Source organism: Takifugu rubripes, chromosome 1 (genome assembly GCF_901000725.2).
Source record: "Takifugu rubripes chromosome 1, fTakRub1.2, whole genome shotgun sequence".
NCBI lineage: Eukaryota > Metazoa > Chordata > Actinopteri > Tetraodontiformes > Tetraodontidae > Takifugu > Takifugu rubripes.
In genome coordinates, this window is record NC_042285.1 from 2,874,841 (window position 1) to 2,897,844 (window position 23,004).

At 49.4% G+C, this 23,004-nt stretch overlaps 4 protein-coding genes and 1 long non-coding RNA gene across 6 annotated transcripts in view; all 5 read left to right on the plus strand.

Moving 5' to 3' along the window:
• The first annotated feature begins 289 nt into the window (after nt 1-289).
• On the plus strand, nt 290-6,083 carry map3k14b (mitogen-activated protein kinase kinase kinase 14b). Its single transcript, XM_011613430.2, has 15 exons — nt 290-308; nt 924-1,179; nt 1,286-1,361; nt 1,446-2,127; nt 2,213-2,347; nt 2,413-2,542; nt 2,619-2,747; nt 3,320-3,424; nt 3,586-3,749; nt 3,817-3,967; nt 4,068-4,565; nt 4,814-4,920; nt 4,988-5,108; nt 5,184-5,284; nt 5,637-6,083. The coding sequence occupies exons 1-15, from the start codon at nt 306-308 to the stop codon at nt 5,799-5,801; spliced, it is 2,823 nt and encodes a 940-aa protein (XP_011611732.2). The 5' UTR covers nt 290-305; the 3' UTR covers nt 5,802-6,083.
• A 365-nt stretch (nt 6,084-6,448) lies between these two features.
• Nucleotides 6,449-10,545, plus strand: arf2b (ARF GTPase 2b). Its single transcript, XM_003961069.3, has 5 exons — nt 6,449-6,569; nt 7,569-7,726; nt 7,931-8,041; nt 8,540-8,664; nt 8,804-10,545. Exons 2-5 carry the CDS (start codon nt 7,579-7,581, stop codon nt 8,963-8,965), a joined length of 546 nt encoding a protein of 181 aa, XP_003961118.1. The 5' UTR covers nt 6,449-6,569; nt 7,569-7,578; the 3' UTR covers nt 8,966-10,545.
• A 585-nt stretch (nt 10,546-11,130) lies between these two features.
• grb7 (growth factor receptor bound protein 7) lies at nt 11,131-17,530 on the plus strand. The gene is made up of 15 exons (XM_029843735.1): nt 11,131-11,313; nt 12,146-12,409; nt 13,228-13,348; nt 14,357-14,513; nt 14,596-14,717; nt 15,073-15,147; nt 15,235-15,372; nt 15,446-15,556; nt 15,718-15,816; nt 15,905-16,012; nt 16,067-16,183; nt 16,395-16,452; nt 16,529-16,616; nt 16,707-16,800; nt 16,877-17,530. The coding sequence occupies exons 2-15, from the start codon at nt 12,243-12,245 to the stop codon at nt 17,021-17,023; spliced, it is 1,602 nt and encodes a 533-aa protein (XP_029699595.1). The 5' UTR covers nt 11,131-11,313; nt 12,146-12,242; the 3' UTR covers nt 17,024-17,530.
• Nucleotides 17,531-17,903: 373 nt separating this feature from the next.
• Nucleotides 17,904-19,323, plus strand: LOC105417100 (uncharacterized). The gene is made up of 3 exons (XR_964918.2): nt 17,904-18,212; nt 18,525-18,890; nt 18,980-19,323. It is a non-coding gene; the product is annotated as an uncharacterized lncRNA (long non-coding RNA).
• Nucleotides 19,324-19,586: 263 nt separating this feature from the next.
• srcin1b (SRC kinase signaling inhibitor 1b) overlaps nt 19,587-23,004 on the plus strand; it is a 30,341-nt gene continuing 26,923 nt past the window's right edge. The window contains exon 1 of one of the 2 annotated variants that reach the window (XM_029841665.1): nt 19,587-19,644. In XM_029841665.1, the coding sequence (XP_029697525.1) occupies nt 19,602-19,644 (43 nt within the window). In that variant the 5' untranslated portion in view covers nt 19,587-19,601. Of the gene's footprint in view, nt 19,645-21,629; nt 21,928-23,004 lie in introns of those variants that run through there. The other variant, XM_029841674.1, reaches the window with a different exon arrangement.

Genomic DNA, 23,004 nt, shown 5'->3' on the forward strand with positions numbered 1-23,004 from the left:
AGCTAAAATATGAAATAAAAAATGTTTGTTTGCGGTTTGATATCCGGAAATTTTAGCTTTTTTAAAATAAAATCCCGAACAATTGACATTTTGTTTGGTTTGGAATAAATACTTAAAATATGTTTTAGCATGTATGTTTTAATTGTGTCTAAAATACTGTCATCAAAAGGAAGTTATTGAACTTCTTAAAAAATAATAATGCTAGCATTAGCATTAGCCACTTTATTTGATAACCGCCCATCGAGCACGTGTAGTGATGCATATCAAACACACCCTGAAGTGACGGCGCCGTGCTCACAGCTACGATGGTCAGGATGGATAATGGTCTTATTGTACTGGGTATACTGGGACAGAGAGGAACAATGGGCTGGTTATATCAGGACAGAGAGGATGGAGGGACTGGTCATACTGGGACAGAATATTAACAGACAGGTTATACTGGGACAGAGTACCGACACACTGGTCACGCTGGGACAAAGACGATGAGTGTACTGGTTATACTGGAACAGCGTCTTTAAACCTGAATGGCGTAAACGTTCAGGCCCGCTATTTCCTCGGTGCTCATTGTGTGTCTGTGTGTGTTTGTGTGTGTTTGGTTGCCCAGTGGTTGCTGTCAACATGCAGAGCATTGAGGCAGAGAGACCTCGACAGCTGCTCGGCCTCGGTGGAAAACACGCGGCGGCTATTTTTACTCGAGTCACTACTGCGTCTCTTCATTCACGCTGGGCAAATACATTCAAACGGTCACTGAGAAGTTAAAACTGCTTTAATTAGCTTGGCTTTAGCTAACAACCGCTAAACAGGAAGACATTTGTCCTGGGGGGACGTCCTGGGGAAGAAGATTCTGGGCAGTGATGAAAAAAAAGTCAATCGCGTATGTGAAATGTATAAAAATCTGCTTTTTTTTGTGCTGTTTTCAGTAGCTGGTCGGCGAGGGAGACATGGCCGTCCCGCCAGTTTTTGACAGCGACGCCCCGTTCGTCGTCGTTGGAGGAGGATCCGACCTGTCCTTTCTCAACCTAGACGACAGCGGCCGTGGTTGCGAGGAGGAAACGGACCCGCTGGTCCAAGACTTCGCCCCCCATCTGAGCCGAGCGATGCAGCACGGCACCGCCAAGCACGTGGTCAGGGAGGGGGACGAGGACAGGAACTGCCTCTCTATCGTGGCGCAGGCAGAGCGTAAGTACAATAAAAAACACTGAACCAAGCTAACTAGCTGTTAGCTAGGTGCCGACTCATTAGCAGCATCTACGCCTGCCGACTCATCTGTTTCTATGATTCTCAGGGGAGGATTTTCAGGAGTTCAGCCCCTCCAACACGCAGTGTCCTTATTCCAGATCTCAGCTCCTCAGAAAGTACAGGTGCTTCACGGCCCTCGGGCTCGTCGGGCTCCGCGTGGTTCGAACACACCCGGGATCCAACGCGGTTTCTCCTCTGATCCGCAGGTTCCTCAACAGAGAATCTGCTTTCCGGAGCGACAGCGAGGACGAGGACGTGGCGCGTTGTCGTCTTCAGAGGAAGCAACGCCGGAAATGGGGACGAGGGAGCCCCGGTGGGGGGGAGGAGCGTCCGGTCATACAGGGCCTGTGGGTGCACGAGGTGGACTGGCTCAAATCGGGAGAGTCCTCCTCGGACGTCATCCCGCCCCCTCCTCAGTTCACGGACCCGCAGCCGTGCGGCCCCGCAGACGAGGACGCGGGTTGCAGCTGTACAGATGTGTGCGAGTGCGCGACGGGACAATCGGGAGACACGGATTGTGACCTGGACCAGGACTCTGAGTCCAACTCATCCGGCGGCGGAGAAGACGACGCGCCGGTAACCGCCGATCTGACCTTTGACCTGATGCAAGTGTCCTCTGCTTCCGACGTGAGGTGGTCCGACTCCGCGGGGAGTTTGCACAGCCTGCTGGGAGATTCCCACTCCGCCCCCAGCGGCGTGAATAAATCCCAGTGCGCGTTTGGGTCGGACGAGCCGAACCGCCCTGACGCCTTCGCGGAGGTCCTGCGAGGGCGGGTGACGCAGATGACAAAGGCGTCGACGTCGCCGCTCTTCAGGAGCTTGATCAAAGGGACCCTGCGCGAGTGGAGGGGCAGCGAACGCCTCCACGAAGGACTCCTCTTTCACCACGTACGGCACAGAAACAGTCCGTCCTCGCCCGTTGCTCAGGTCCTCCTCTCATTTCCCGCCTTTTCTTTCTGTGTTGACCGCGAAGCAACTTCGACCCAGCAGATGTCAGTACCGGGAGGGGGAGGAGTACCGCGTTCTCCACCACATCCAGAACGGCTCCTACGGCGACGTCTTCTGCGTCCGGGACGCGGCGACGGGATTCACGTGCGCAGCCAAGAGGGTGAGACGAGCGAAGCGCTGACGAGGATGCGTACGTTTGAGATTCCAGCTGTTGTCTGATCCCAGGTTCCGCTGGGACGCTTCAGTCCGGAGGAGGTGAGCACGTGGAGCGTTCTCAGTTCCCCCCGGGTGGTCGAGCTCTTCGGGGCTGTGCGGGAGGGTCCCAACGTCGTGCTCTTCATGGACCTGAAGCCCGGTAAAAGTTCTCCACAGGACGAAACGAATACTTTCGGTTTGATTCCCCTCTGTTCATATGTGTCAAAACTTCCCAGCCTGTTTAGCGCAGCTTCTCAGAGAGACGAGCTCCTTACCTGAAGACCTGGCCCTGCACTACCTCCTCCAGACACTGGGGGCACTAGAGCACCTGCACCACAGGAAGGTTCTCCACCTGGACGTCAAAGGTTATGACAACATGTCGCTCTGAGTTTGGTGCTGATTGGTGCTGACGCAAGTTGTTCAAAATTGGTCATTTTAGTGCACGGAAACAATTAGGTCGAATAAACATCTGAGACCATCTGAACGTCTTATCACAACATCTGTCGTTCCCATCCATTTCTGGTCACATATAGCTTACATATATAAACAGTCATTCACACCTGGCGAGAACAGGAGTACCGGGAAAGGGCGCAACATGCCAACTCCACGCAAATAGTCACCCTGGGGATTCGAACCTACAACCGTCCGCCTGTACACACTGCATTCCTTACACTCGCCTCTCTGCTGCCCTCTTGTGGCTGCAGTCTATTCCTACGCATTCCCCACGTTGACAACACTCAGGTTTACCTTCACCTGTCAGCTGTGGTGATCTCAGCACCTCCCTGGTTTTGCCTCGGGTGGAATCTTTAGCCGGTGCTACCTGTCCACGCCCGTGGGCTCTGACCACAGAGGGCAGTCCGACCGCCAGCCTGCTGTTTTATGCCGAGAAGAATGAAAACAAGCTGCTGGCCTGAATCCTCTGTTGGTTTTATTGCAGTTGAAAATGTGCTGCTGTCTGCAGACTGCAGAGACACATTCCTCTGTGACTTTGGTCTCTCAGAGACGGTGGATGACAATGGATGGAGCAACCAGGCGTTCAGGGGTGAGTTAAGCCTATGCAGAGCAGGGCATTGTGGGAAATTTCAAACCAACCAACATATATATCAAATTTATATATGTAGCGAGTTATTCCCGACACCGTGTGAGCCCTCCGGACAGATGAAAAAGTAAATCGGAGTTCATTTCCTGCTGATGTTGCTGTAGGAGGCGTCTTCCCCGGCACCGAGACCCACATGGCCCCCGAAGTGGCCCGTGGAGACCCTCTCAGCGCCAAAGCAGATGTGTGGAGCAGCTGTTGCATGTTGCTGCACATGCTGAACGGATGCAGACCCTGGACGCGCTACTACTCGCATCCGCTGTGTCTGCAGGTGAGTGTCCTCCGCCGTCCCGTCCATCTGGGCCGCCCGCGCGCCGCTGACCTCGTCCGTTTGACAGATCGTGAACGAGCCGCCGCCTATGTGGGAGGTACCGTCCAACTGCAACCACTTCACGGCCAAGGTGTTCCGAGCTGGACTCCGGAAAGATCCTGAGCGGCGAGCGTCAGCGACGGTGCTGAGGAGGAAAACCACCAAAGCCCTCCGAGCAGGTGACCCGTCCCCCGAAACCTCCTCCGCACCTTCTCATTTGCGGGTTTATTCTTTGAACCCAACATGTTCTGGACTCTAACTGGGAACCCTTTTCCCCAGTGGGCGGTCTGAGCCTGCGCTCCGTCAGAACCGCCTGCGAAAAACTGTATCGGGGAAAGACTGAAGACTCTTCTTCCTGCTCTTCCTCACCTGAGACGACCTCTGAACCGTCAGCTGCCGTCTCGGCGCCGGCCGTGTTCTGGGTGAGCCCCTGGAGAACCACGGCGGTGGACGAGGACAGCAGTGACGGAAACGTCTCCGAGGCGGAGAGTGGAGGGTCGGAGCCCAGATCTCTGCAGGCTGAGGAGGACTGGGACTGTTGGACGGACTCAGAGGTGGACCTTTACACGGGCGAGGACGAATACGCTCCGGAGAAGAGTCTTCGGGCTGACCGGGACTACGAGGGGGACTGGGAAGAAGAGGGAGATGATGGAGACGAGGAGGAGTGGAGCTCTCCAGAGTATCTGCAGGTTCTGACGGACCTCTTCCCTCTACTGCAAAAAGGCCAACCGACCGTCTCCTGCGGATCAGAAAAGGAGCTGGAATATCTCCGAGACGGTGAGTCCAGGAAGTCATCATGGGGGATCTGGTTTAGGGGGAAACTGTAGAGAAATTAGTCCGTTCTTCAGCGTGATGGAAGCAGATACTTATGGTGGATTAATCAGTGAACATGATTTGGTTCTATTTGGATTCCAGTTTCAGTTTGAAATGTGAATCACGCGATTAGAACCACAATTTAAAAGAGGCTAAAATCAGTCCTTCCATAAAATGGCTCTTCATGTTGCGTTTGCGTTCCGTCCTTCCAGATGTTGCTTTAGGCCCCACAGTCCAGACCCTGTCTCCAGAACCGCGGGATGACCCTCCGTCCTGCTTCAGCTGCTCTGAAACCTCACAGATCGACGCCTCGGAGAGGGTGGGTATCACTCTTCTGCAGCTGTCAAACCCCCCAAAGATGTTCAATATTTGTCTCACTGTTGAAGGACTCTGAGCATTCGTCGGATGACCTGAGCTCGGGAGTGTTCTCCTCCTGCAACAGCCGCACGGACGGACGCGCGGACTGGTTGGCCTCGGCCAATCACCCGTCCCTGTACTGTTCCGCAGGTGAGCCGCTCAAAGCGAGCCTCGCGCCCTGCCTGAGCGCGCCCTGACGGTCGGTTCCCGCTGTGTCGCCTTCAGGTGTCGACATCTGGATCGAGAACGTGCAGGGCGAGTGTCTGAGGATCCGTGAACGGCGGGAGATCAAAGTGGGCCACGTTGCGATAGGAATCAGTGACAAGGTAAGAGACGAAATTTTTACGCTGGCGTATAACAAAGACGGACGAGTCACTTCCTCATAAGGTACAAAGGTGAAGCTGGGCCTGGCATCAAGGCCCTTCCCTTAAGGTTGCACCCTCAGGAGTTATAAATGTCAACCAGGATGTCTGGTCCTGTTTTGGGGCCTTAAAAAGCATGTTTTTACATGGAATGAATGAAATGTCTGCTATGTCAGCTACTGCCAAATTTGAGGGGCGGTCAGTCTTAAAATAGCAGCATTTAACACCATTATTTTCACAGTAACAAAGTGACCAACAAAGTGGCTGCTTTTGTCATGACACAAGACCAAACTCCAAACTCTCATCCATCATTCAGGTTTCTGGGAAGCCCTTTACTTTGGAGACCCTGGACAGGAAGACGGTCCCATTTGACGAGGAGATCAGGGAGTCCTGCGTGTGGCTGCGCTGTGTTCCTGCTCTGGACAGATGTCAGCGCTGGAGCTGGAGAATCAGAGAGGGCAAAATAGAGCTCCGAGAATGAGGAAGATTCAGTAGCTGCACCCATTTAGCCTGGCAGAGCCTCGCGGTGTGTTCAGGTACCTGTGGAGGTTCTGATTTAGCTGTGAATGTGAAAAATGTTTGTGTCACATTTCTAAAGATTTTCTGTCATGAAAATACATTGTCAGGGTTCTTACCTCTGTGATCTGAATAGTTTTTGTTTTGATTTAAACACTCGGGAAAGAAAATTACTTGAAAGGTGGCAGCAGTCACACTGAAGATTAAAGTTTGATATGTAATTAAAAACTGATCTTCGGTTATTTTAGAACCACTGGCTCCGTTCCTTTCTTCATCATCCGCACCTCTTCATCAAGCCCTCAGAATGTCTCAGAATTTGACCGTAAGCATGATTAATCATGCGTTTCTAACCTTCTGGAGCTGATTTAATGAAAAGAAAAAATGGCATGTAATTTACATTTACGCTCCTTTGCATTCATAATGCCGGGGGTGTTTTCAAATGGTTATTTTATGTCAGATTTCAGTATTTTTGAAATTTGAAAAACCTTCCTGCGGGTCGTCACACTGACTCAAACTTGAATAAACTTGGTGCGCGCACGCAAGGTTCTGCCGACGCTCTGATTGGTCAGCAGGGTAAAGAGGGCGGGCCATAAGAAGCGCTTCCTGCGCGGTGATTGGACGGGGCTCGGTAGTGGGAAGTGCTCGTGTGCCGGTGTCTCCCTGGTTGCGCAAGACGCCATTTTGGAGTGACAGTGAAAGATAACGGAACGATCGAGAAGCTGTCTTTTTAAAGGTAAAAATCCACCAAAAACCCATTCATTTTGTGTCGACCGCCATGTAATATACATCGGCTGGGCTTCTGTCCGCGCGTCCCGTTCCTTTTGTCATTTAACACGACGTCACGGGGCTCTGTCTTTACTGTGACGCGGCATTTAGTTAACGGTTTCCCAGTTAGCCACCTCGCTAAAGCAGCCCGTGTTACATACTGATCTGTCATTGTGGTTTCTGAAAGGCTCTGCGGTGAAATCCCCCAAAAGCTCCCACAAACGATGTAAGCGCTGTCTGTTAAAAAAAAAACGTAAATATATCGCTGTGTATTGCAGGCGGTGCCTCGCTCTCCCTGCTTCGAATGGGTGAATTATGTCGCCTTCAACTGCATGCTAGCAGGCTAATCGGCTAAAGCATCCGCCCATAGTGTAGCTAGCGATAAGCTGCTTCGACGTGCAGTAACAAGCTAATGATAGCCAACCCCGGCTAGCCGTTTATCTACGATAATAATAATGTTTACTGTAAATCCTAATGGTGTGAACGTGAAATCGGGACTTTATCGGCCTATTACTTGCACCGCGTTAGTATCCCGTAACGCCTGCTATCGGCATACCTCGCAGGGGGAGATTTTTCCTGCCCTGGGTGCCCCTCTTATCTGCTGATCAGTTGGCGTTATCCGCTTTAACGATATAGCTGCCTCGGGTTTGTAAAGTTTTGCATGTGCCTGCCGACCGGGTAATGTTGCACTGCCGGCCCCGCCGTGCACAAACCGACGTACGGACCCGCTTGACCATTATTGGCCTGTGGAATAACGCGGGCCATAAAGCGTAACGTTTAACCATCAGCTTAAGCAAACATGTGTGCTGCTCCCACTCTGGTGGGTTTCCTCATTGGTTCGAGCCCCTCTTGACAGTCTCGACGGTGTCAACCTGTGGGCAGCTAACTGTCTCCACCTGCACCCCGATCTGAATGACTTTTAGGTACTTTCCTAACTTGTTTTTATTCTTGTCTCCATCTTTCACAGCTTTGTCACCATGGGGAATGTATTTGCAAGCCTGTTCAAGGGCCTGTTTGGCAAAAAAGAGATGCGAATTCTTATGGTTGGCCTTGACGCTGCTGGAAAAACGACCATTCTGTATAAACTGAAACTTGGAGAAATAGTCACCACTATTCCCACCATCGGTTTGGAGATTTACCTTTCTCAGTCTGGTTCCATGTTTGTTGTTCAGCTTATTTTTTAATTTATTAAATATATATAGCTATATATATAAGCCATGAGCCCATTTCAAAACTGGATAACTTTAGTTCAGCATCAGATTTATTCACATTTTCACCTTGATGTTGCTTTGAGTTGTGACTCACGTCTGTTTGTTCTCTCCTGTCCAGGGTTTAATGTTGAAACTGTAGAATACAAGAACATCAGCTTCACAGTGTGGGACGTAGGCGGCCAGGACAAAATCAGGCCGCTGTGGCGCCACTACTTCCAGAACACTCAAGGTGAGGCGCCTTCAACAGTGTCAGTGACACTACAGCCTATAGGTGGCCTCAATGGCACATGAGTGGTCCTAAATTAGTCAGACACTATTGTTCCATCTCCGGGGGTTTTCATTTCTACGGTTTATTGAAAAGGTTGTAGAGGAGGCGAAGGGCCGGTGAGGGTGTTTTCTCCCTACACCAGGCTCATCTGAGAAATGAGACACTGAGAACTCATCATATCGGTTCTATTATACAGCAGTCTGCCCTCACACACTACACACACCCGTGTAGTCAAAGGAGCTGTGTGTTGAGTTGAATAAAGTCCTGGGCGTCCTTCTGCCCTGTAATCAGGAAGAGGAGGGTCCCCGGTCTGACAGCTGAGGTTATTCCAGTGTGAGGTTGCTGGTCTGTGCTGTCCCGCTCCTGCGTATGTGACTCTGAAAACGTCGATCAGCATTTAAGAATGAGGAAGGATGGCGAGCGCGTCATGTGACCGACGCCCCGTGTGCTTGAACGCAGGGCTCATCTTCGTGGTGGACAGCAACGACAGGGAGCGGGTGAACGAGGCGAGGGAGGAGCTCGCCAGAATGCTCGCCGAGGATGAACTCAGAGACGCCGTGCTGCTGGTTTTTGCCAACAAGCAGGTGAGATGCCGGCAGTCCGGTCCCAGTGTCCCCGATCCAGCGAATAAACGTTGCACTTTTAACCGTTTTTGCGTTTGTGGCTCGCGTGTCGCCTCCCCACCGGCGAGTCGTCCGCTAACGGCGGTTTGTGGTTCCCCAGGATCTCCCCAACGCCATGAACGCTGCAGAGATCACAGACAAGCTGGGGCTGCACGCCCTCCGTCAGCGCAGCTGGTACATCCAGGCCACCTGCGCCACCAGCGGCGACGGCCTGTACGAGGGCCTGGACTGGCTCTCCAACCAGCTGAAGAACCAGAAATGATCCATTCCAGCAGTTTTGGTTTATGTTTGTTCTTTTATTTTTTCTGTTTAAACACAGCAGCAGCACCGGACCCAGGCCCCACCGCTCACCCGCCTCCGAACCCCCGCTCTTTCTTTCATCATCTCCCATCATCCCCTCTGCTTCCCACCCTCCTCCCCTCCCCCCCCCCACCCCACCCACCCCCAGTACTCATGGGGCTCAAGCCTGTGCTGCTTGTGTTTGCGCGTGTGGGTGTGTGTGGGAGTGTGTTCTGTGTGTTTTTGTGTGTGTGTGTGTGTGTGTGTGCGCGCGGGCGGGTGTGTGGGTGCAAAGGCGTCTGTATGCTGGCTGGGATTGGGAGTAACCCTGGCGTGCCTTTTACACACCTGTGGAATCAGCAGTCTGGTTTTCAAGCCCCTCTCTCCATCCACAAATGCAGCCTCCCCCCACCTCCCACTCTGAGTGTTGCACGCCCCCCCCCTCCCCCACCCTTACTCTTCAGAAGAAGCATGGTTTTCATACGGCAAAGAAAGAGCAAGGGTGCGAGCTGCCCCCCCCCCACCCCCGTAGTGTACCGATCTGTGTTGAGTAGAAACGTTCACCTGACGTAGACTGAATGCTAAATGTTTGTTTTAACCTCTTTTTAATTTTTGACACCTCAGACCCACCCACGGAAATTCAGTAAATGCATCTTAACCTGTATCAGGTCAAGCAAATCCAAACGGAAGCAGAGCAGCCATCCTCCATCGTTCTGGTGTCATTTGAAAATCATGCTGTTTGTTTTACTCCAGGAAACACTACGTTCCTCCCCAGCTGAGTAAGACCACCAAGCACAAAGCTCGCCAACAATCTCAAACTAAAACTACTGTAACCTTCAAAATCTGCCAGGATGAATTATGCAACTCTCGTCCTCCCCTTTCTTTTTCTTTCTTTCTTTTTTAAAATTTCGTAGCTGGTGTTTCCATCCCCTGGAATAAATTGGAATTCCCACATTACCTCGCTCTCTCTCGGTTTATCATTCAGTGTTCTAAATGAAGGTGTGGGACATTTCTCCAACATCCGCAGGTTGACTGAACCAGTGTCCTTATGTGTTTCACAGATTTCACCTGGTTTCCTTCTTTTTCTTTCCGTGATTTTAGTATTCGTGTTTGTTCGGCTGCTGAACCAAATGCATCTGAGCAGTGCGACAAACGCCCGACAGTTGTGTCTTTGACGGCCGGAGCGGCATCTCGTGACTGACGCGTCTTGGTTTTTCTTCTTTTTTTTGCTCCAACGGTTTCATTTTGAAATGTGAATGATGAAGGATTGGCACCAGATACGAAGGCTCCACACGCGTGAACATGGCGCCCGCCTGCGGGCGCGCGGTTCGACTCATTACTGCTCCCACTTGACTGAGAACGCAGCCCGTCGGCGGGCCGGAGGAAGGCGCGGGCGACCTGTTCGCGGGGGACCGGGTGAGATTCAGCGAGCGTTGTCAGCGTTGAACTTTTGGAGGTTGAGCTGGCACTTGTGTCGAGAATGATTGTAAATCTGTAAGTTTCCCCTGTAAACTGTTTCTGTGGGGATTTCCACAACACATTAATAAACATGATTTGATCCGACGGCTCCTGCTCCGTTTTTAGTCCTCAAACGCTCCGCATCCGAGAGAAACGTTGGGAATTATCAACAGCAAAGCGGCTCTCTTTCAATTCTTTTAATCCTTTTCAGTTTTCTAAACAGGACTTCACTGTTTTAAGGGTGGTGTTTTTTTTTAAACATGGCTTTAACTGATTAAATCTGAAATAAAGTCCTTCGTATTGTCTCTTGGGAATATAACAGTTGTGTTACAATTACACAAACATTTCTTGTTTATACTAGTATAACGTTTATACTAGTATAACCGTTTAGAGGTTCATATTAATTGGGCAGATCAGAAGAATTTAAACTTGACGTTTTTTTTAAAGTATTCAGTTTGATTTTGAAGGACAAACATACAAATTGAAAGTCCTGATACGCAGGAGCTAGCACTAGCTAACATGCTAACTTTTATTCTTTTAGGGGGGATTTAAAAATATATTTTACAACATAATTCATTGACTTTTAATTGTTTCTCACGTCTGTAAATGAAACCGGAAGCTGTTACGTCACGGCACCTTTTCAAACAGAATGGGGGGCGTGGCTACACAGTGCGCCGCACCTGACGCACAGACCACGCCCTCCCTCCCCCGCGCTTCTCGGGCTCCTTGTCAAGACCTGGTGGAGGTTTGGTCCGGTCCAGTTTACCCCACAGAAGTTTGGTTTTTTTAAAGGGAGATTTTCTCGTCAGGCGAGGATTTTAGACCATGTCCGACAGGTGAATCGCGCGTGTTCGAACAAAACTACATCGACAGGTGGGTTGTTTTTGTGTTTTCGATGATGTTAGCGAGCCAGTCAGGCAGGTGCAGCTGGGGTTTAGCCGTGACTGTGGCGTTTACACGTAATTTACGCCTTAAAAAAATATGTCTTGGTTTCCGAAAAAACACGTGTTTATCTGGTCGTGTGAGGTTCGGCGGGAGACTCACCTGTGTTTAATTAAACTACCTGTGAGCTTACAGGAGCAAGTTTGTTCTGCTGGAGTCAAGATTAAAAAAAAAAAAAAAAATTGTTTTCCTTACAACGATGAGGTTTTAAGATTTCATTAATAATTGGAAAGGTCAGAGGTCAAAAGCAATGATTAAAGGTGGGTGTTTGTGTCCTTTCTGTCAACCTTTGTGTGAGATTTTTGTGTTCTGATGAAATGTGTTTTCGCAGTAGATTAATCACCCAGGCGTGACTAGTAAAATGAGTCAACACAAAGATTATTGTCAGCCGTGTAAAGGTTTGGGATCTGAGTCCCACAAATGTTAAACATTCACCCAAGTGGCGCGCAATCTGCACATTTTAGTGCTTCCAGTCCGTAAAACGCAGGAACGTAAACATCAAACAACAACAGAAGTAAAGAGCAACCAGCATCGAATCACTTTGAAACCGAAATAAAATATGATGATGGAATCCGAGTCGTGTAAACATATTTCTATTCTGTTTTTTTAAATTCTCTAAATGGTGGATCCTGTAATCGGTTACTGGCAATAGTTCCTCGTGTTCTGTTTTTCCTTTTTAAACAAGTTAAATAAAGAAATCTTGGACGCATTAACCCACAAACGGTGACGATTTTAGCTCTCGTTTCCTTTGTGCTCCTCGCAGACGCCCTCGGCTGCCCTGTTTTGCATGTGAATTTTCCTGGAGAGCCTGAACGGGAAGTGACCCCCCCCCCCCCCCCGCCAACCGCGGCGCCATTAACATGATGGAGGTGGCTGCAGCTGCTCCCTGGACAGACATGTTGGAGCGGAACCAGGCGTCCGGCCGAGCAGACACCTTATTGGGCGGCTCCAGTCTGACGCTGGCTCCTCTCATGGCCGATTCTGTGAGCGTCCGCCGCTCACAGCCCATCTTCATCACCTCCCACAGGTAGGATGGGTCCCTCCTGCTGCATTAAAATACTAAAATAACCTGTAGACAACCCCTACAATGTGTAGTTGCTTGTAGTTCCCCCCTCACTCTGCCTCTCCTGTGCATCTGGGGCTTTACCTCCTTTCCTATGTTCCATCTTTAGCCACCACCTCAATGTTGAACCTTTTAATCTTCGTATTCTTCACCCTGTCCCACCTAAAAGCTACTTCTTAAACAATTTATCACCAAGTGGCTTAAAAGATTCACGAGAAAGATCAGAATAAGCAGTGGCTCATTTTTATTGGTAATTTATGAGCAGATTGTTTGGACCCACATTAAAAACTTCGGCATTGTTCCATGAAACTTGTTTTTTGGAGTGAAGACAGTGGAAATATCACACTTTTTATTTCACTACTAAGTTGAGCGTGGACGTTCCACGTGATGCTCGCCTGGTGTCGTACTTGTCACTCCTGTTCGAGCAACCTGTTTTTGTCCTTCGCGTGTTTATGGGATAAGCTTGCTCCCGATCACCTCTTTGTTTATTTACTAATTTCCAAGGCCAGTATTTTCTTTAAACCCATCATCTTTCTCCTCAAGCTAAATGAAAAACACAGTTTTGGTTCTGACAAATGAAAAATAACCCCCTGGTATACCAGGAACTATTTTCAGCAGTGGAGTAATCCACCTTTTGTATTAGTGTGTTTGGGTTTAAATTCCCATTTTCATGGACGTAGACGATAGCTAACCTTGTTTTCCTGAAGCTTTATTCAAACAGGCACATTGGTTTTTGTTGTTTCTTTTCTGACACTTTTCCGTTTTTATTCCCACTTTTCCAGGGCGAGAAGCGAGTCTTGTTCCTCCGTCCCATCTATTCCAAACCCTTTCCCAGAACTGTGCAGCCCCTCAAAGTCTCCGGTGCTCATCAGCTCGTTGCCGCCACAGTCCAGCGCCAAACACGTATGTCAGAACCGCCACGATTTTATACCGGTTAAGATTTGTACTCATCCGCCACATAAACTAGGCCCCTAAAAAAACAACTTTTCTACATCTCTTATTCACCATGGAATCACTATTCACACATTTTGACGCTAAGTGCTGACTAGGCTAGCTAACCTCCAGCTAGCCTCACATATCTAGTTACCTCTAATTGTGGGTTAACGGATGACGACTGACTGAATCATTAAGAGAATGTTGTTTTTTTTTCCAGGATCTGTAGTGAGTTTGTCTTTTTAACCGAGGAGCTGCAGCAGAATTCCCATTAGCTTTGTTGTTCTTTGATGTGCGAGTTTCAGATTAGGTCGCGCTGCCGTGTTTGTGTACCGAACGTGTTGGGTTACGTGAACAACTGTTGTCACGCGTTGTTAGTTACGTAATTGTAATTCATTGCGAGTAAGACCAAACGTGTTCACCCACTTGGAACAATCAGAGGAGCCCTGACAGATCATCGCTCTCCCATGATCCTCCTTGATTCTGAGAACCATTATTATTTCTGACTGCTGAACGCCAGGTCACGACTCGTTGAGTGACAGCCGCGGGTTTCTGGTCAGGCCGGTTTGCTGTCTTGTTTGGAGGCGTGTTGCTGTCTGGGTCTTGAAACATCCATCTCGGTCCCTGAGCAACGTGCCTCAAGTTCACCTCGGCGACGTCATAATCGCCTTCCAGTCCGATCTGTTCCGCCACGCCGGCCGTGAAGAAACGGTTGGAACGTGTCATCTGAGGGCGTCTCAACACACGGACCAGAGAAATGCGGCAGAAGAAAACTGGTCCATTGTTTCATTTTATTCCGCTAGCATGCTACCTTTCAGTAGCTCAGGATATTTATGTATTTCCAGCCTGAAAGTGAGGAAAATAAATGCATTTTTTATTTATTTCTATTATAATAGCTGCAAGTCGTCGGTATAGACTCTAACCTTGAGGACTCGGTGTGTTCTTGTGTCTATGCTGATGAAACTTTGCTGTGTGCAGCTGATAAAGGTGTACGGCGAGGACAGTCACAGCAGACCGGTGTGGGTCTCTTCGGGAGCCACGGCTCGGGAGGTGTGTCACCTGTTGGTCCAGACGGCTCACTGCAGCGATCAGGAGAACTGGGCGCTCCTCGAGGTCCATCCCACTCTGGGCCTGGGTAAGAACACCGGCTTCATCTGGACCTGCAGCCCTATAACCACACGTCACGAGGTTCAACCTGGCGTTCATGTCGCCCGCAGAGAGGTGTCTGGAGGACCACGAGGTAGTGCTGGAGGTTCAGGCTTCCTGGTCCCTTAAAAGTGACACGAGGTTCGTCTTCTGCAAAAACTACGCCAAGTACGAGTTCTTCAGGAAGCCGATGGTAAGCGGCCCGCAGCGAGTGTGCTCCCACTGAAAATGCAGGAAGCTCTGACAGAAGTGGTTCTGGGGCTTTTTTCTTAAAAAACGCCACCGGGTTGTGAAATCACTGCGCTTCATCGGTGATTGACAGGTTGCTGTTGGTGCCGACGCGCTAATTTAATGCATCGGTCGTAAGGAAGAGACATCAGATCTGCTTTAGATCTGGAGCAAAGACCATGAGGAGAAACCCATTTTCTTCTTCTCTGTACCGCTTCTCCACAGCGCCCCCGTGAGGAGACAAACTGAACACCACCGATGTAGAATTTTGGTTGTTGCGATTATTTACTGTCGGATGTTAACGAGCGTTGTTCTTGCAGCTCTTCTTCCCAGAGTGCATGATCTCTGACAGCGCTGACGTCACGAAAGCGAAGACGTCTTCTGCGCTCATACAGGTAAAAGTAGCTGGAACGCCGTTGAAGTGATGACAACCTGTGAAATGAAACCATAATCTCAGAGGTTGAGCATCACCTTCTCTGTAGAACCTGCTGAAGTCCGGAGCTTGTCCGGAGATTCAGGGTTTCCTTCACCTTAAAGAACCCAACCGTAAATCCTGGAAAAAGGTCTATTTTTTCCTCCGCCGCTCTGGTCTCTACTCCTCCACCAAAGGCTCATCAAAGGTCGGGTTGTCCTGTTGGAGTCTGAGCTGATAAAGGGTCTCCTGCTGAAAAATAAATGTTTCCCCATGAGCAGGAACCTCGGCACCTGCAGTACGTGGCCGACCTGAACGATCTGAACGTGTACTCGGTGGTGAACAGCCGCAAACTGTACGGAGCCCCGAATGACTTCACCTTCTGCATCAAGGTGAGACCTCGGAAAGCCCGAGGGGGAAGGCGGTTCCATTCGTAGGCCTGATGGTGAAGATGGTGGGAGGAGGAAGTGACATTAGCCTAGCATGTGCACCTGTGTGTGGAGGAGGCACGGAATGTCCAAAGGTCTCATATATGGTCACCTGTGTTTTTAAGTCTTCCAGAAGCCCAGTTCGCTCTCAGGACCTGAAGATGATGTGCGCTGAAAACGAACAGACACGAAGGTGTTGGACCTCAGCCTTCAGATTGTTCAAGGTCTTTAAAAAGCATCCTTTATCTATATGTTTCCTTATAATCATGGATAGAAATTTATACAAAGTCAAACCCGCGTGTGCTGTGTCAGTATGGGAAGCAGCTTCAGTGTAACTACCAGCTGTCCAAGTCGACGCCCGTTGGTGCCGTTGGGTCTGGAAGGAAGAAGACTGACAGAAGTAAGACGATCACCCGCCGTGCGAAACGTCCTCGTTTACGTTTGTTTTAACTGTGTGCGCCTGCATGTGTGTAGTCGACGTCAGAGGCCAGCCTTGTAGCCATGGATTTCTCGGGGAAGGCCGGCGGACGGGTCATCCAGAACCCAGCCGAGGCCCAGAGCGCGGAACAGGAGGAAGGGCAAGCCTGGAGGGTGAGGAACGGTCGGGGCCGGCAAAGATCGATGATAGTTTGTGTAATATTGATATTTTGATTGGTGAAACCTCTCTGGTAAAAGATCATTCTTTAATGGGAGCAACACCGCAGTCGGCCAGCAGGGGGCGATGAACAGGTTTCTTCTCTTTGAGTGTCGGCTGATGTTTTGACCATTTCCTGTTGGTTTTGCTTCCCTCCTCCTGGCGCAGAGGCGAGAGGCGCTGAGGTGCAGTCTGCCCAACCTAAACTCTGGGCCCAAACCTTCCTGTAAGTCCTCGTGACCGGTAAGCCCAGTAGTCGTGGCCATCCTGCTACTCACGCTCTCGCCTCTCTTCTCTCGTAGCCGTCCACGTATCGCAGCCGTGGTTCCATGGGGGCGTGTCCAGAAAAGAAGCTCAGCGGCTGATAGAGAAGCAGGGCCTGGTGGACGGGTCAGTAACACATATCAACGATTGTGTCTGCCGTGTGTTGGGGGGGAAACTGGCGACCTGTAACCATGACAACCCGTGTCTGTGCTGCAGCATGTTCCTGATCCGGGAGAGCCAGCAGCACGGCCAGTGCTTCGTCCTGTCACTGTCTCATCAGCTGAAGATCAAACACTACCTGGTGATCCCCGTGAGTTCCCTTTGGGCTCTGCTGGCGCGAAGGCCTTTCCCAGCTCTCTGACCCGCCTCATCTTTCCTCTCTGCAGTGCGAAGACGGAGGCAGGAAGTACTTCACCATAGACGACGGCCTGACGCTCTTTATTGACCTCCTGCAGCTGGTCGAGTTCCACCAGATCAACAAAGGCATCCTGCCTGTGTGCCTGAAACACCCCTGCGTCTGCGTGGCGCTCTGAGGCCATCACCACGTGAAGGTGGCGCATGGAGTTCCTCACCCTTTTCTCCTTTATTTTACAGTTTAAATTAACAGCCTGCCGTCCCCATGGAGACGGCTTAATTAGCCTGACGTTCTGAACGGTTCAGAGGACCGGAGAGGACATGATCGTGGCCAGCAGGTGGCGCTGCGAGACCGCATCCACCAGACGTTTACCAGTTATCATGAAGGGATGAGGATAGGTTTAAAGTTTTCATAGTAACAGCTGTGTGTGTCAAAACCTAGACGACAGCCATGACTTTTTTTTTCTTTTTTTTTTTTTTAAAAACAGTAATTATTGTTGTTGACACCAAAACGGTTGATGTTCTTGTGATGGAAGGATCCCAGGTAGCGACCATGTAGCATTTTTAAAGGTGTCCTTTGTGTTTAATTGAAGAGTCAAATGTCTTTGCTGTATTTGCACAGTGATGGTGATGGAACTGTAATGCTTAAAGATTTTAAATAAACAAATGTTAATGTGTGTCGATAAGTTCGGTGAAGATGAGAAGGGAGGAAAACGTCCCGCAGAGATCGGTTCCTTAGCCTCTTCTTAATTAATGATGATTCATGTGATGAATGTGCTACTTTATCTTTTATTTAGGGGTAAAGGCCCCTTTAAATGAGGCTCGGTCAGATGGAACAAAGCTGGATGGAATCCTGATGGAGTCCACAGTGAAGGCGGCCTGGAGGTTTCTGGGAGGATTTCAAGCTCTGCAGCTTCTCCAGTTCCAGAGCCCATTTCTGCACTGACCTACTCTGAGTGTGTGTGTGTGTGTGTGAGGGAGGGAGAGAGAGAGAGAGAGAGCGCTGCAGGGTCTTCTGGGAAAGGGTTACCATAGAAACTCATTTTTGGCCAAGACGACCAGGTAGAATAAAGTAGGGTGTTTAATGGAAACGGTGGTCAGAAAGCTCCGAGAGCTCGACCAGGGGAGGCTTGTGCTCAGTGATTTAATTCGTCTGAGAGCGACGAGGACGAAGGTTCCTCGGCTTAGCGAAAGCGTTAAACTGAAAAAACGATTTAACATCATTTCAAGAGAACAAGCGCGCCCACATCTTCGTCACTGACGAGCCACTTCTCACCTGTGTTACCGCCCAGCGGGGACACGCAGTAGCAAACTGAAGCGCGCCCCTGGGGGGCTAAATTAGCAGGTGATGCGGGTTCCTGGATGACGGTGAGGAACAAAACAAACTGAAAAAAATGTCGTTCATTTAGGACTGATAAGTTATATATGGAAAAACTGTCATAAGTGAGGGGAAATGGGTTGGTTGAGAAGTGCGTCATGGCGCGAACGAGCTAACAGCGAGGTTAGCTGGAAGCTAGCTGGCTAACAACGTGCAAACGGTGTTTTAAATGAAGCAAATTCATCAGAAAATCTGCCCGAACACAGTTCAAGCTGTTGTTTTTTTCTTTTTAGTGAATTATGTCAATTGTTCTTAAAACCGTTCCAGTTATGCCACAATGTAAACCAAATGAACATTAACAGATATTTGGATTTCCTTTGAGGATGAATTCCATGAAATACACCTTTCGGTGCTACCTGGACACATCTTCAGTCATAAACCCTCACCCGGGTCAGCGGTGATCAACCTCCACTCCATGGATCCCGCCTTTGGTTCCACATTCATCTTGAGGATTTTCCCTTTGACTCTGAGTTTGAAGATTAAATGAAGTTACAGTAATTTAAGGCCGCGTTACTTTATTTTTATTCACTCCAGGTATTCTTATAAACCCCCTTCTTTTGTTAGACATCCAGCAAAGCTTAAGAAATCGTCTCCAACTGCAGGAAACCCAAAATGACCATTTGCTTTTACTCTTTTGTAGTCGGTCTTTGGAGAAAATATGGTTCAGGGTGAGTGTGTGATGGTCATGGCTTCTTCTCTTTGAGTGTCGGCTGGAAGTGAAGGATGACCTTGTTCTTTTCATCGTTTTATTTCACAGCTGCTCTTGTGGTGGGAGAAAAATGTTGGCCTGCAGAGTTTACCTGTAATTACCTTCATTTCTGTCTGCAGTCTGGCGGCCCTCCTACGAGACGAAAATGAGACTTCCCACGTGTTTCTGCTGATGTTATTGTATTTCTGAATTTTGGTTGATGAAAAATGCTCTTTAAATAAACCGAGTGTGTTTATTTTAACTGTGCAGCCCAACAAAAAAAGAAGTAAACTCCCAGTAAATGTTAATTAGAACTGCAAAGTATTTACCTGACCCACATTCAGGCGCACAACAAAGCGCGCGCATGTGTGTTTGCGTTTGTCTGTGTCATTGTTTGGAGATCTAAAATTAGAAGTTTTTCCTCTATTAAAAGCAAACAGTGACGAGTGAAAAGTCCCAGCAATGAAAACAGGGATTCACCAAATGAATAAAAACAAAGCTCCTTTCCCCCCTCTTTTATCATGGATACAAATAACGTATAGATTAAAATGAGGGATTAAGATCCCAGAATGGTTGGATGAAATTCATCCTCTTTGTCTCCCGCAGGTCCACTTGTGAGACGTGAACCCTCCATCTGTCGAATTACGGGCTCGGAAAGTCCGACCGCTCAACTTCTGCTCGCTAGCGTAGGATGGAGACACAGCTGTGTTTGCGGTGCGGTAGCGTTGCTAAGGGTGAGCGCTTATTTGATCTGAATTTGATCAGCGCCTCTAAATCGGTGTGAAATAACTAGATTAGCCCGTAACAATTAGCATCTTCTTAACCTGGGATCGTTTAAAGCTCCTCGTTGGTTAGGCTACATAAGCATTGTTGCTACAAAAGCATGCTAACACGTTAAAGGTCAGCTCGTGTCTTAACCTGGAGCATGACATTGACCTTCTCTGCTTTGGGCATTTTGGGTCTCCTTTTTCTTGTACAACAACTCTTCCTCAGCCGTTACTATGGCAACATTTCCGCCTCATCAGCGCTTCACCGTGAGCTCGGGTTGGAGATGTCCTCACCTGTGACCAGCGACGCGTCTTCTTTTCTCATACGCTGGATGTCAGGGGCATCTTTTTCCTTTCTGTCATTTCCTGCCTGTAATTTTTCTCTTCTGGTCCATGTTGGCAAACATCGTCGTCAGCGGTCGTTTCGTCAGCCCGTCTTTATCCTGTCGCGTCCGTGCGCTCCCCGTCTTCATCTCCGTCTCTCAGCTGTCGCTCACTCAGCCCGTCTCACCGCTCGCTCCCTGTCATCCTGTCAGGCTGTCAGCCGTGGCATCCCAAAGTTTAACGTTTGAAGTTTAATGTTGGAGGTGATCAAAACGGGGGGCCCAGAAGTTGTTTGTGTCATTTTTTTTAACGTTAGCAAATAACCGCAGCCTTGGGGATTTCTGGTACTTTCAGCCATGCCGATATTTTGTGTTAGAGCAGATGATTGTGCGGCTGTAGCGAGTTCCTCGGCCCAGCAGGGTGGCACCACATCACAGTCTGACCGGGCTGGTGAGATCCAGCTGCTGCCGACGGGAACAGGCACAGGTCCACGATAACAAACGGTTCGTTATTATCAGATGTTTGCTGATTATTTAGGCTAATATTCTGTTGTATTAAGACACCCTTGAGGCCACATCCCCCCCCCCCCCCCCCGCTGGCTCCCAGCAGTCTGACTGTGCTCACCTACCTGGAGATTCTATTACCTGCTGTCATGGTGACGCACACATCTGACCCTGGAAACACACACACACACACTGTCTGATTAATTCATGGCCTTCAACTCATGATTGGATTACAGCTGGTTCATGTACAGGATCACCTTTGAAAATATCCTTTGTTACACACACACACACACACACACACACATTTGTACTTCTGTCATTGTGAGGGCTCATAGATTTTACCCATCCCCCAACCCTCCCCCTCCCCCTGACCCTGACCTAAACCCATTTCTACCCTGAACCTTAAGGCCCAGTCGGATCCCCTGGTCCTTTCTAAAGTTGGGGAGGAGAGAAAATGTCCTCACTTTGCTAGTGAAATGTTCCCTGTATAGTGGACCCGGTCCGATGGAACCCGTACGCTCCAGCTGCAGCTGCCCCGGGCTGTGGGGGCCCTCAGCCAGTCAGATGGTTGTAGAAGGGCCCAGAACCAGGGTGGAAAACATAAAAGTGACCAAGATTGTTCACTGAGGTGTGGAACAGTTGACCCGTTTACATATTAGGGGATAAATCAGTCCTGTATCATTATCGGACACATTTATCCGAAAATGGGGTGGGGTGGGGGGGGGGTTGCATGAGCTCAAGTTTAGTGACATTGATATCTCTCTGGCATCTGGTTGACTGTCTGCGTACTATTATTTATAATTCATCTCCGTCTGCTGAAACTGTCAGCCAAACATCTGCAGCCACTTCTTCTCATCCTTTGATCAGAGGAACCTCACCCGCACGGGGGAGGGGGAGGGAGGGGTGGGGTAGTCAGGTGTGAAATGCCATTGTCACGCCGACACACACTGTAGTGTTTCCCTCCGACACACGAGTGCACGTTTCCAGTCCAATAGGAACGTGCCGCCGAGATCAGAGACATCCGCGGCAGCGTTGTGGCCCTTTAAGAGCGGCGGGAGGGGGGGGGGGGGGGGGGGGGGGGGCATCCATAAAACATGAGTTTATTCAGTGTCCATGGTTAGACGCGCCTCTTCACTCCAGAGCAGAACATCCTCATCCTCACTCTGACATGCTGACACAGCCCCGCCGGAGTCCCCGACATGGAGAGGAGGAGGCGGTGAGGCTGCAGCGGCGTGGGGACCAGATAACAGCAGGGGAAAAGTGAATGGAGAAGAGAGGAGAAGTCTGAGGTACCGAGGAGAGGAGAAGTCTGAGGTACCGAGGAGAGGAGAAGTCTGAGGTACCGAGGAGATCCGGTGACGGCGTGGAAGAGGACGGTAAACAGGTGCACCGAGGCGGAGAATGGGCAATTCTTCCTTCCCAGGCACGTCCCCATCTCTATCCATCCTTTCTGTAGTTGCAGGTATTCCTTAACGGGAGGGCTCGAGCTCCTCTGCTCGGAAAACCCGCTCGAGTCTTTGTCACGTTTCGTGAGACCCACCTCGCTCGGCTCCGGAGTTAAAAACACAACTTTGAAGTATTGCGAGTGCTGAATCTATTTAGGCTGCAGTTGAGGTGTGTTTTTTTCCCCCCCTGAATATTTCATTCCTGAAACCTGCTTTCGCAGTTGTTTGTTCCTGCTGCAGTTCCTGTGGATGGTCAGGACGGTCCAATTGGGAGGGTGTGTGTGTGTGTGTGTGTGGGGGGGGGGGGGGCATCTGGCAGCTGCACTGGTTTGCTGGCTGTGTGGACTGGAGGCAGTTGATGTTCCGTGTCTGGCATCTGGGGCAGCATCAAAGAGGACTATTGATGGCTGCTGGTCAGAGGGACGGACGGACGGACGGAGGGTCGTTACAGTGACAGTTAAAGTGACACCGAGGTCCGAAGTTGTCCACAATCCTCATGTGTTTTTGAGCTTTGTTTGTGTTTACATTTGCAGCGTGGAAGTCTTCATTTCAAGGTCATCTATTATGAATCGAGCGTGAAACATTTATGGGGATTTTAATCCTTTTTGTTACATTTTGAGGATTTCAGCCTTCCCAAAACGGGGATTTGGAACAAAATAATCTCAGACGCAGTTTGTTTTGTTGTTCACCATTTTAATCCATCTCTTTTTGGAAATCTACATTGTAATAACAAATCAATAAGTGCATGCTGTATAAAATGCGCACGCTTGATGACTGGGAAAGAGAACGGAACATTTTCAATCAGAATAATCAAGGTAGATGTGGATTAATCGTGGCTAATCACAGTTCAAAAAGGTGTCGGATAAATTCCAATTTTCTCCGCTGATTGTTGTTATAATGGAAGGATGAATTCTAAAAGGTTTCGGTACATTTATACATGCAGCAGAACTTAATAAACCCAAGGTAAAGGAATCTAAAGGCAATGATTTCACACCGTGTCATTAAAGTGGCTAATGACATCCCTTAATTTCTAACTTTAGCTTGCCTCTTCCTGG

Coding starts and splice junctions, on each gene's coding strand:
- map3k14b (XM_011613430.2), top strand. Junction 1,362..1,445: donor CAGCTCCTCAGAAAGTACAG/GTGCTTCACGGC, acceptor TCTGATCCGCAG/GTTCCTCAACAGAGAATCTG. Junction 2,748..3,319: donor TCTCCACCTGGACGTCAAAG/GTTATGACAACA, acceptor GTTTTATTGCAG/TTGAAAATGTGCTGCTGTCT.
- arf2b (XM_003961069.3), top strand. CDS start 7,579: ATGGGGAATGTATTTGCAAGCCTGTTCAAGGGCCTGTTTGGCAAAAAA. Junction 7,727..7,930: donor CACCACTATTCCCACCATCG/GTTTGGAGATTT, acceptor TCTCCTGTCCAG/GGTTTAATGTTGAAACTGTA. Junction 8,665..8,803: donor TGGTTTTTGCCAACAAGCAG/GTGAGATGCCGG, acceptor GTGGTTCCCCAG/GATCTCCCCAACGCCATGAA.
- grb7 (XM_029843735.1), top strand. CDS start 12,243: ATGATGGAGGTGGCTGCAGCTGCTCCCTGGACAGACATGTTGGAGCGG. Junction 15,557..15,717: donor ACTTCACCTTCTGCATCAAG/GTGAGACCTCGG, acceptor TGTGTTTTTAAG/TCTTCCAGAAGCCCAGTTCG. Junction 16,801..16,876: donor AACACTACCTGGTGATCCCC/GTGAGTTCCCTT, acceptor TCCTCTCTGCAG/TGCGAAGACGGAGGCAGGAA.